Source organism: Typopeltis vanoorti, chromosome 13, assembly GCF_054136105.1.
Source record: "Typopeltis vanoorti isolate ZY-2024b chromosome 13, IOZ_Tvanoo_1.0, whole genome shotgun sequence".
NCBI classification, from domain to species: domain Eukaryota; kingdom Metazoa; phylum Arthropoda; class Arachnida; order Uropygi; family Thelyphonidae; genus Typopeltis; species Typopeltis vanoorti.
This window is the reverse complement of record NC_143561.1, coordinates 72356716-72368825: the sequence shown is the minus strand read 5'-3', so window position 1 is coordinate 72368825 and position 12110 is coordinate 72356716. Positions and strand designations below refer to the sequence as shown.

General features: G+C 33.3%; 1 protein-coding gene across 1 annotated transcript in view; it reads left to right on the top strand.

Annotated features, from left to right (window-relative positions):
- Positions 1-9905, top strand: part of LOC150100281 (proton channel OtopLc-like) — a 52790-nt gene extending 42885 nt beyond the window's left edge. The window contains exons 5-7 of the mRNA XM_090402930.1: positions 5642-5802; positions 6767-6941; positions 8710-9905. Coding sequence (XP_090259056.1) covers positions 5642-5802; positions 6767-6941; positions 8710-9623 — 1250 coding nt within the window. The 3' untranslated portion in view covers positions 9624-9905. The remainder of the gene's footprint in view (positions 1-5641; positions 5803-6766; positions 6942-8709) is intronic.
- The last annotated feature ends 2205 nt before the right edge of the window (positions 9906-12110 follow it).

The window sequence follows — 12110 nt, the reverse complement described above, 5'->3', positions numbered from 1 at the left end:
TCGAAAATTTATATGACATATTTAATTACATTAATTTACTATCGTTATCACTTTTCAGATTCTGATTACGGCTCTGATGTCTTCGGTTGTTTATCTCTAAAGCTTGATTTTCTACAGTCTAATTATACACCTAAGCGAAGTAATCTTCTTAGGAGACCTCAATGTGCATAATACAAATTGGCTTTCTTTCTCTCACTCTGCTGATCAAGCTGGAAGAGATGGTGGCTTATTGAAGTATTTGCTATTAATAACAATCCAACATAAACTGTCCATCTGTTCACCAGAATACCAGGTGAATTCCAACCATCCTCTTAATACTCTGTGTCTTTTTCGTAACCAGCTGTTCAACTCTCACACTTGTGTATATGTCAGCTCTCTGCTTGGTAAATTAGACAGTAATCCTGGTTTTGTTTCTTGTGGAACATGCTTCACTCAGTCACGGTATCGTATCCTTTGAAACTGTAATACTAGTAGATGTGATGACCTCCGTGATTTTTATTCCCCATCCGTGGTGTAATTACTGCTTTCGTTCTCCCAAACTAAAAATACCCTTGATGGAAATGAGGGCCCTCATCTGCCAGTTCACTATCCAATCCTTTGTTTCTCAAACAAGTATGCCTAAGCCTAACCTGCTTACTTCACTCAGCAATCAAACCTACTGGTATCTCGTTAAGACCATTTTCCGGTGTTCCGTTCTTCCACTTTTCTCATATTCAGGAAGTGTCTTAATAACATCACCCAAAGATAAAGCTAACTGACTGCCTCGTAAATCTTTTCCCCCAAGTCTTGCATAGACAACAAAGACAAATCGCCTCCTATTGTGCCAACAACATCTCATGCACATCTACTCTGATCTTTAGCCAAAAGGTCATCAGGAGAATCTCTATTTGTTCTGATCCAACATCTGTTGGTTTATGGTAGTCTTCAGAATTGTGCTCAGCCTTTGTACAAGCAATAGAAGTCCGCTGTTTAACAATCATTCCATTTTCCTCATTTCAACATTCTCTAAAACAATGAAGAAGATCAATAATCAACTTTATCACTAGATGGTAACCCACAAATAGATTCTTTAGCACCATTATAAATTTTGCCACTCTTTGCTCCGCAGCATATTTCCTGGTCAGCCATATTCAAATTTGAACATATGATTCCGGAAATAATGGGAACATCTGGCCCCTCTCGATATTTTCAGAAAATTTGATCTGGTTTGGGATAAAGGCTTATTTGCAAAACTATCATCTTATGGGCTGTCTTCCATCCATTGTTGTTGGGTCATCAGTTCCCTCTGGATGTTCACTTGTGTATGGTGGATAGTTTCCTCTCAAATTTTCTTACTAATACCAGAGCACGAAGTGATCTCTGTTTTCATCCACGCTCTTCTTCCTATACATTAATAGGCTTTCTTTCACTGACCTCAAATCCTCTCCAGTTTTGCTGACTGTACACTCCATTCCTCTTTTTAATTGATAAACTCAGCAGTTTTGTTTGAATTATATTCTACCGAATTTCTTATCTTTAACGCATTTTTTTTCTTAGTTCCTTCATTACATCTGAGATAATGATTTGTTCGCATTACCGATCTTTGGAATGCATGAGTTATCTACTCTGTGAGATGGCCGCAGACGTTGGTCAGCACTGGAATGACGTCCGTTGTGGGACAAACAGTTTAGACTAAACCCGCACAAATGCAAATGTGCACTGGATAGTTTCCTCTCAAATTTTCTTACTAATACCAGAGCACCAAGTGATCTCTGTTTTCATCCACGCTCTTCTTCCTATACATTAATAGGCTTTGACCTCAAATCCTATCCAGTTTTGATGACTGTTCACTCCATTCCTCTTTTTCAATTGACAATCCTTGTAGTGCTCATAAGCAGTATATTAGCCACTAATTGCCTGACACTTGAGAATGGTAAGGCAATGAGAAGTGAAGTTCAACTTAGTGAACATCTGTGCTATCAAACAGTCATGTTTGAAAGAAAGATTTCTGTTCTTGAGTTTCATGAGATAATTTCAATTCTAAGATTTCTTACCATAAACACATTACTTTCGTAGTTCCTCAGTCAGTATTGACGATATCCCTTTGTTGAAAAACTTGGGTTGAAATCTCATGCTTCAAGTGACAAACTGCTGTAATAGCATTTTCAACTGAATGTGATTTATTCGGTCTCACAATAGTAGGGGGGGGGATTCTTTTTGGAATATCCAGCTTTACCCAGAAAACAGGCATATCGGTTAGAAGAACACACGCAAGTTACATACATTATACACTGGCCTTAGTTGCTTCGGCGGTAATTCCAAAACAACGGTTTTTGGAATTACTTCGGCGGTAATTCCATGAACTGTTTTTTTTTTACGACGTCGTCGATTGCTTCATCTCTGTGTTTTGGTGTTTCGCTGTAAATTATAAACTGTTTATAACTATTACTTTAGTACATGGATTTTTCTGAAACTAAAGTTTCATGTCGCTCCTGATGTCAGCTAATATAAAAATAGCAGAGCTTAGTATTAGTAGATAATGGAGCTACAACCAGATGCTAAGTTAAACACTAATATAAAAATTTAATTAATACTGAGGAGTAATTTAAAAGACATACCTGGTTGTATATTTTAGGAAGACAAGGATGACAAAATATTTGGAGGCAAAGTTGATTGAGCCGAGAAAATACTGTAAGAGAATGTTGTTGCTATTAATGCATAAACAATAAACAGAACACGATGAATAAAATGGACTATACATTTTGAAAAGGAAAGTTTTGAAAATTAAAAATTTTTAAAAACTAAAATCTAAAGACTAAAAAGGAACAAAGAAACTAGTGAAGTATATGCAGGACCAACAGCATGACAGTAATGCTTGTCAATTTCGTAGGGATTTCTCTATACGACAGTCGTATGGAACCTAACGTGTTGTATTACCGGAGTATGCCTGTATTATTAAAAAGTATGTTTTTTGAAAATTGGAAGCGTATTGAGCGCCAAAGTCGTAACAACGACAAGGCGAGTGAGGCACTAGCTTCGAGTTCACAAATTTAGGAAAGACAAAAATTGTTTACCTTTTTCATTTTATTATTTTTTTAAATATGATTTTTGATTGTACTAAAAAGATAATAAAATGAAAAGCGAAAAATTGACAAATATTTATATTCATTGCTTTTATTGTTATTTATGTATTTATGTACATATTTCCATTTTTTCTGAAAAATAATTGCCGTGAAAACTATATTGGGGAACACAGTATTTTATTCTTTGCCCGGGAGCAGAAAGAGCTAGTTATGGTTTTCATAAGTGCTTAAATGTTGCTCTATTTGTCGTAATTTAAATGTAAGAAATGAAATTGGAAACTGTAAACCAATATCAATATTATGGAATATTTTAAAGAGAAAATAAGGACTACAAAAAATTCAATAAATACAGTAATAAAAGCGATAAAAAAAATTCCTCGGCTCGCGCACACGGTTACTACCAATGTATTATAGGTTTACAACGTTTCGTAGACGGGAGACATAAAAAATAATAAAATGGAGTCGATTATATGCAAAAGTGCTTATAAGAATTTCATAAATTAATTTATTGTGAGATAAATAAATTAATCTAGTAACGTTTTTCTTGATAGTTTTAAAGTCAACTGTACATTATATCAATCCGACTTCTGAAAAAGCGCAGATACGGTATTAGAAGTGTTATTAATATTCATTCAAATCCCAGATAAATAATAAAAAAATGCCGGCTTCATTAACTTCAGTAATGAAACATAACGATAACATATGGTGTCTTACAAGGTCTGTGCCAGGACTTATCCTGGATTTAATCTATGGTAAAGGATCTGTGTGGGCGTAGATTATTTGGTAAAATGACATCCTTTCTGACTACAGGGATTAATTTATAATGAGGTGAAATGGAACTTGAGAAAATAATTTAATAAAGATATGACCAAACAAAATAACTGGTTTAGCAGCAACGGCGTCCAAAACTGGCATAGATAAAATAAAATTCAGGTATTTCAGTTTAACAGACCCAGATCGCGACCTATCCTATCAGTAAAATACTGTTGCAGTGTTTTCATTTAAAAAAAGAAAATAAATATTTTGACAAAATATTTGGGCCTATACAGCTAAAAATATGTTAGTTATAATAGCGTAAATTTTAAGATGCTTTTATTCATGATGTTATTCCTCACTACAATATGGTATCACCTGTTGGGAATGGAGATTACTACGATTATTTATTTATTTATTCCACAGATGATCTACATGTGAGAAAGAATATTATAAAATTTTCTGTTTATAGTGAGGATTATTGTTTGTGCTGCATATAATAAAGAATAAATAGTAAATAAAGAAATATTTTATAAATTATGTGAATATTTATCACAAGCAACTATTATAAACCTTGGTAATGAAATGAAAATTTTAACTTTTCATATTATGCTTTCATAAAAGATTGAAAACTACTCATGAAAACTCTGTGTGTCATATGTTACATATTATGTGCGAAGTATGTTGTGTCATGTGAAAAATTGTCATACATACAATCATACACTATTAATACAGATAGCAGGTTTATTCCTAGTAAAATAAGATAGTTACATACTCCTTTCACATTGTTTTCTTTTTTACTCTTATTTTTATTCTTTCCATTCTCTTAACACTATCAGATTATCACCTTTAGGTACTTGCATTATCGTTTCACTCTCACTACATTTATTTTCAATTTCGTTCTTAATGCATTTGCAACGAATCAAGATGAACAAAAGTTATCCCAGACATTGTAAAAAAACACATCTCAGAAACTTGGGAATTTTTAAAACAAGCATAAGGTGAAGTATCTATGTGTGAGAACTAGAATTTACGATATGCACAAACACCTTAAGGATAATTTGGAAATCACTGCAACAAAACGAAAATGAAAGGACTAAAAGGACTAATTGTGAACCAAATATTTCCTCTCGTTTTAAGGTAGTTGGGAGAAGACGTGATATGAAAGAACAACAGAAATATAACAGTGGCGATTGACAATAACAACGCAACCGATCATTAAACACCTAGTCTAAGCAACAGTTTTGGAACATTTGCATTCGGATTAGAAAGACAAGGATTCGAATCATGGAGAGGATGTTAAGAATCATTAGAAGGGTTTTTCGACTGAAGATGAGTTAACCAGTTCATATAGAGTTATGGAATAGTAAAGTTTCCCTCTTAGAAATATGGTTTTACATCCCACGCAAAATGCCTGGAGAAAGCAGTTTATCAAACATAATATACTGTATTGACCTGTATTTGGCAGTCTTAATTGCTTCAAGGAGCAAACCAGTTACTTCTAACATTCGGATTTTTTTTTTTCCTTTTCTAAATAAAAAAGAAATCAAATTGAAGACGTTACTTTACTGCTGCAGGAGATATTCAACAGAAATCATTCTGAATACCGGATGATATGAAACTATTTTCAAACAAGGAAGCCAATGAGCTTGCAGTGGAAAGAGTTAGTGTGAAGAGTGAGGGATTGCCTTGAATAGTAGTTCAACATTGAACGGGAATTTTATTTTATCATATTATGTCCTGTAATGGATTTTCTTGTATTTTACTACTTTGTCAATAACATTTTCAAAAATTTTCGATTTATTTCATAAATTAATTCTTTTCAGCTTTTGGTCTTGGTACAATGGTTTACAATGGACTGGAATTTGGTTCGTTCTTTGAGACACCCCCTACCTCCAGTTGTTATAATGTGTTACAAGGAATTAATCCCATACTTCAGATGACTTTTACCTTTGCGCAGATGTATTTTATTTTTGTGAACTCAAGAGTAAGTATTATATGCTGTGCATTTTGGAAATTTAACTTTATAAAATGTTGCAAAATATAGTGTAATAACTATGGAAACATACAGATTTCTTCACTTTTGATTTTATCATTTAATAACTGTTTAAATCCTTTGAAAGTACAGAAGTCTGGAAGTTCAGTTATCAAATAAATCAACCACTGAAAAATTTATAATTAAATAAATATTTATATTTATTTAATTATAAATAGTGATAAATGACGTAAGTTGAAGACGCACAAAGCTGAATTAACTCAGAATGAAACAGCTTAATAATCACACTCACTGCGCATTGTTAACCTCTACTTATTTTATAGACATTCCTCTCTCTTTTTCACCACCAACCACGAATTCAAAAATTATCAAAGACAATATTTAAAATGAACTAATATTTTTTCCCTTTTTTAAGCAAAAATATCCTGTTTAGTTTTAAATGTTCTGTTTTGGCAGACATCCTGGAAACCATATAAATTTAAATTACTCCTGATTTATTTAATTTTCACCTTGCTAAGACACACTAACTTTAAGTAATACAATTGATAGACATAAATCTCTTGACATATGTTTTCATAAATAACTCAGGTAATTTTAATCACATAGTCCAGCTCAATCTGAGTTCCTTTTAAAAGAAATACGCCATTTCCTTGGTGTACTTTACACAGCAAAAATCGTACTTTATTAATTTATTAAAATTTCACAGCTAATTTCATGAAAAATCCTGTGTTTGGTGTTCTAACATTTCGTGAGTGAGTTAAGGACTAGATAATCCTGGAATTACTGCTGCTCGAGAAACATTCTTTCTTTTTCTTTTCGTTTCTTTTTTTTTTAAGTACTCAAACAATCGGATTCAGTATCATCCTCAATACCTTGAATAGACAGTGAAGATTTGAAGAGAATGGTAATTAAATATTCTGAAACCCTCTCTCTTTTTTTTTTTTTTCTATTCTAGCTGAATATTCACAAGTTCAAGGTAGTTGCCAGGTTTGGTCTAATGCACGTGGTTGCGACAAACGTATGTGTATGGATCAGGACTGTGGGCAAGGAAACACTCAACGCCGTAGCTGAACATCGTCTGGAAAACGGACTCGGCAACAGCCTTGAAGAACTCATGCTTCCTTTCAGAGGTAAATCACTCTTGATACATCACAAACAAAGATCTGTTTCAATTATTTCGTGTTTTTTTTTTTTCAGGGTTTTGCTCAGTCTTTTTCTAAGTCCATTTTTATTCATTCTTTTTTTCTCAGTTTTATTATTCCTTTATGCTTTTCCTTTAGTGCAAAAACAAGCACAAATAAGTATATTAATTCATAGGAAGAAAAACAAATTAAGAGGTGAACCTAGTATTCTATACAGTCACTTGTACTTTCCATATATATATATATTTTTTTTAAATTTAGTAAACGGGCACTTCATAATAATCCCAAAACATATATATCATATTACTGCATATAAGTCTGTTCGGTACGGTCCTTGATGACTACAATCAAGGTATGATCAGATCGGTTTGACTAAAGATTTAGTAAATACCATGATAATACGAAACTTAGAAATTACAATTACAAAAAAAAAAAAAAAAAAAAAAAACGTGCTTAACACAATAACATTCGTTTAGAGCAGTGGTTCTTAACCTTTTGAAAGTCACGGAACACTTTTGATTATAAGAAAAATTTGGGGAACACCAAAAACATTAGGGTCATAAAACTAACAATAAAATATGCATGGACTTGCCTTTTATAAAAATGGAACTTACTTTAATGCGATACTTGAGCTTATCGGCTTTTGCAGATTTCAGCAATATCAGGTCTAATATGGGATATAGTTATCCTTGTATTTTTGTCTATATTAGTAAGTCTTTCACGCTTTTTTAGTTTTTATATTGGTTAATACTGAGAAACCTCACATAAATATGATGTTGAAAACAGTAAAATTTTCAGTGCTCTTGTGGAGAGAGCTGGGTATTCGGGTTGGACAAAAAAATTCCTCAAGAGATATTTCAGAAAATTTAATTTTTAGGGTACGATCCGTTGACAAGGTAGCCTAATTGTTCTTCGTCTTGTAATGAAAATTCACAACTCGATCGTCATAATTGTGTGTATTTAAGGAAGGAAAGTAACTTGAAATCTTTTCTTCCAATATTGTTAATTGTTCTGTTATAACGGAAATAATTCCCTCGACATTTTTTATTCAGATTATCCAATTGCACTCAGAATTGTGTCATGTGACATCTTTCACCGGCGGAACACTTGTAACCAATTCGCGGAACACCGGTTAAGAACCGAGTAATGGCATTTATTGCCATAACAATTGAACCTACACTTCATTCGCCGAATAAAGACAGTAAGTGTAAATCAAAGACAATCATGTAAATTACAGGCATCACGAAAATACATTAGAAATTGGTAGCTAGAACAGCACTGGTGTTGTTCCAGTGCGGCTGTTCCAAAGGCACATATAGATAAGAGAATCAAGTACAGTATGCCAAATAATAATCCCGGCAAGTAGATAAACAAACAAAGAGATCACTAAATTATAATCGACTGAAAGAATAGAAAAGAAATTTGGAAAAATGAGAGGTTATGCATGCATGTCAATACATTTAAGAACATAACTAATGTGAATGATTTTACTAAACTTTACTAAATGTGGATGATTTTAGCAAATCAACTGTTTACCAACATTTCAATGATTGTCAATTTGTTTCATAGAGTATTGAAATATCTTGTTTTAATTCTGCCACATCCATGATGTATGCTATGGAATAGATGAATTATATTTCCTTCCGTGAGGATAAATTACTAGAATATTAGAAGAATAATAAAGTTAAAATGTTTTTATAAAAATGCTAACTTTAGTATAAAAAACCTGAAAAGTGAAGAGTATTTATTCTTTCAGATAATGACACGATGAATATGAGTAATCCCTGTGAGAAGCAAGATATCATGGGATCGATCGTATCGGACTCTTCTCCTTTCTTGTATCCTTTCATTGTGGAATATAGTCTCATCGGAGCAGCGGTGCTTTACATTATGTGGAAGAATATTGGAAACAATCCCATCTACCATATCTCCGAAGTGCACGAAGATGGTCTATCGCGTGTGTCGAGCAGCCAGTCATTTCAGAGGGTGAACTGTGCCGGTTCTAGTAAAGGTCTTTTTCTTGGCCTTCTTCTCCTTGTAGCAGCGACCATTTGCCTTATCGTATTTTTCGTTCTCATTCATCACGAAAGATATACACTGTTGGCAGTGTATCTGTCCGACCTTTCTCATTGTGCCATTATGGTCCTTTCTGTGCTGGCCATTCTTGTTGGTTTTTTCCGCATTCGGACTTTACGTTTTAATTTTGAGCGTCGTGATGATCTTCGAAACATCCTGCTGCGAGTTGGAGCATTTGGCCTGTATATGTATGCCATGTTTGGAATCATAGCGGGGACTTTACTTCCACAAAACCACACTTCTAACTTACTTGTGATGGTTACCAGTTGCATGACCATCATTCAGGTGACGATGCAATCGCTCTTCGTTGCTGACATTACTTGCCGAACGACTCATTTACCTCAGCATGACAATACAAAACCAGGAAGACAAATTGTGACCTTTTTGTTGATAAGTAACCTTACTCTTTGGATCATTTACACGTTTGAAATGCAGAAAGTCCAGGCCAGTCCAGTTCAACTGGGATTCTACGGTTTCATGGCCTGGACTGTCATCATTCGGATCACCTTGCCCTTGAGTATCTTTTACAGATTTCACTCTTTCATTACTTTTGCTGAAGTATGGAAGAACTCGTACAAGAACGTATGTTCATGACTACGATTAATCAAATATTGATTATCAAGCCCAATGATAGCAGACTCTTGTCTAGAGGTGGAATAAAGAGAAAAATCCAAGCTTCCATGGCTAGAGTCACTGTCTTCCAGACTGAGCAGTTTGCTACGATAACGACTCGATCGGTCTGCGGACAGTGTAAAATGAACATAGTATTGTTTTACATATTTGTCCTGTGTGGTAGCTGTAAAAGAGTTTGATTTCCATCACTAGGATTCCTGGCCCTATATACTACACTCACTGCCATGAACTGGGATTGTCCTATATTTTAGCAATGGTCTCGTTATATGAACTCATTCCTTTCTCCGTAGCCATTTGTTTTCTTTTTCTCAGTCAAATGCTCAACACGATGGTCTTCAGTGTTTCTTTTGAGTACTTAATGAAGATGTCCCAGTTCCATAAATTCTCTTCTCCCCTCTCCTTCCTCACTCCTGGGCGACACCGCGAATATTGTATAGTGGTCACGATTAGTTAGAAATGGCAACTATTAAATAGGTTTGTGTCTATGTGAGGATCTTTGAGTACTATTTCCAGTAGAAATGACGCGATATGAAGGTAGCCTTTTAAATTATCCGTTAATGATGTTGTAACACGTAATAGAACCACAGAAACTATTAGAATTTAGTATAGTGAAGTAAAATGAGCACTTTTAGAAGAAAGGGAATGTTTTTCGTTTGAATTCATTGCTCATAAAAAGTAATAATTATTCTCTAGTTTATTTAATTAACTTGCAGAGCGAACTAAACTTTCTAAATACCGTTGATTGTCATATAAGTCATTAATTAGATTAAATAAATCTTAATTATTTAAATATCTACTTTGAGTTGTCAACTGAACGATATTAATCCGTTTTTTTTTCATATTCGTTTATGCATTGTAGTAACCTTATATAATTAGTTCTTTTTATTCTTTTTTTTTTCAATAAAATTTTAAATACTTTTAGATAGTGCTGCTTAATTAACGTATAGTCGACCTGTGATTCAGAAATTATTTCGAATTTTAACTAATAACACTACGGCAGATTAAAATCACACCTGTCCCTTAAGCAAAATAGTGGTGTTTATAAATTCGGACCTGCTGAATTCAAAATCTGTTTTCTGAATTTCTCGGTCACTCACACACGCAACCATCCATTGTTTAAAAGGAAGAGAATACATCCCGTATATAGAGAAAAAATGTTAATAAAAATTAAAACATAGTGATTATAAAATTAAACAGTATAATCTTTAAGCAAATTTCTGCGTTTCGCTGATAAATTGACAGCAAATACTCAGCCAGCATTAAAATTCCAGCTCTTTTGGATTTTGATCATAATTACGATAGAATCTTTCGTCGCTCATCGTTTATTACACTCAAATTGGTAAGGAAGAAATTCGGATGCGAATTAAAAGCTGTTCTAAGGAATCTGGAACTTCAGTAAGCTGGCTGAGTATTTGTAGTCTTTTTATCAATGAAATACCGAAAGATGCTTACAACTAAAAAAAAGTTATATGTATAATTTTATAATAATTATCATGCGTTAATTTTTACTCAAATGTTATCTGCATATTCTCGTTTCCTCTAAAACAGTGAGTGGATGGTGAGCAGCAGATATTCTGAAATTAGATTTGAATTCAGCAGGCGTGAATTTCTTCCATATCTGTGCATTTTAATGCATAAAATGCATCCAACGACATACTGCATTCCATACACCTTATAGCACCTTAACTTCTCATTCACATAATTCATATCGGATGCTACCAAAGAATTTCGAACAAACCGACCTTAAGGCCAACTAAAAATTTTACGACATCATTTAGTTTATCAAATTGGTTCCTTCAATGGAATTTGTAGGTCTATAAAAAGGCAGTTTTTATTTCAATTTCATTTATCCTCACATAAATAAATGATGTTCTTATTTAGCATTTTTTTTAAAAATCCAATTTAAGGTGAAAGGATAGGCAGGAAATTTATTAAATTCTCGTTCAAAACCTTTTCCTATCCTGGAACAAAAATCTCCCTAGTAGGCCAATTTTGAGAAAAACTACCATGAACAATTTTAGTGATTGTTAGTGTGGTTTTCTAAAAATAGTAGTTGATAAATAAATACATAATCTCAAATGGCAAAAGATAACTTAAGACAAGTGGTCGAGATTTTAGAATGCATTCTGAATGAATAAATCATTGATGCGAAGTAATTTTATTGAACAACATAATAAAATTGTTTAATTAAGTAAATAAGAGAAATTGACTGAGGAAGTAGACATTTTAATATATGACACTAAACTGTATTTTCTTCATCTCTCTCTCTCTCTCTCTCCCACTTCCACTTTGCTTTCTGCATTATCTCCTGTTTTTTACCTGACTCTGAAGTTGCTTAGATCTTGGTTTCTTCTCTTCAATGCTTGTTTAAAATGTTTTCTTTCTTTATTTTTCTCTCCTATTCCTTCTGATGTCTTCATTCATCGTGTGGTACTTTTCCCATTTCCA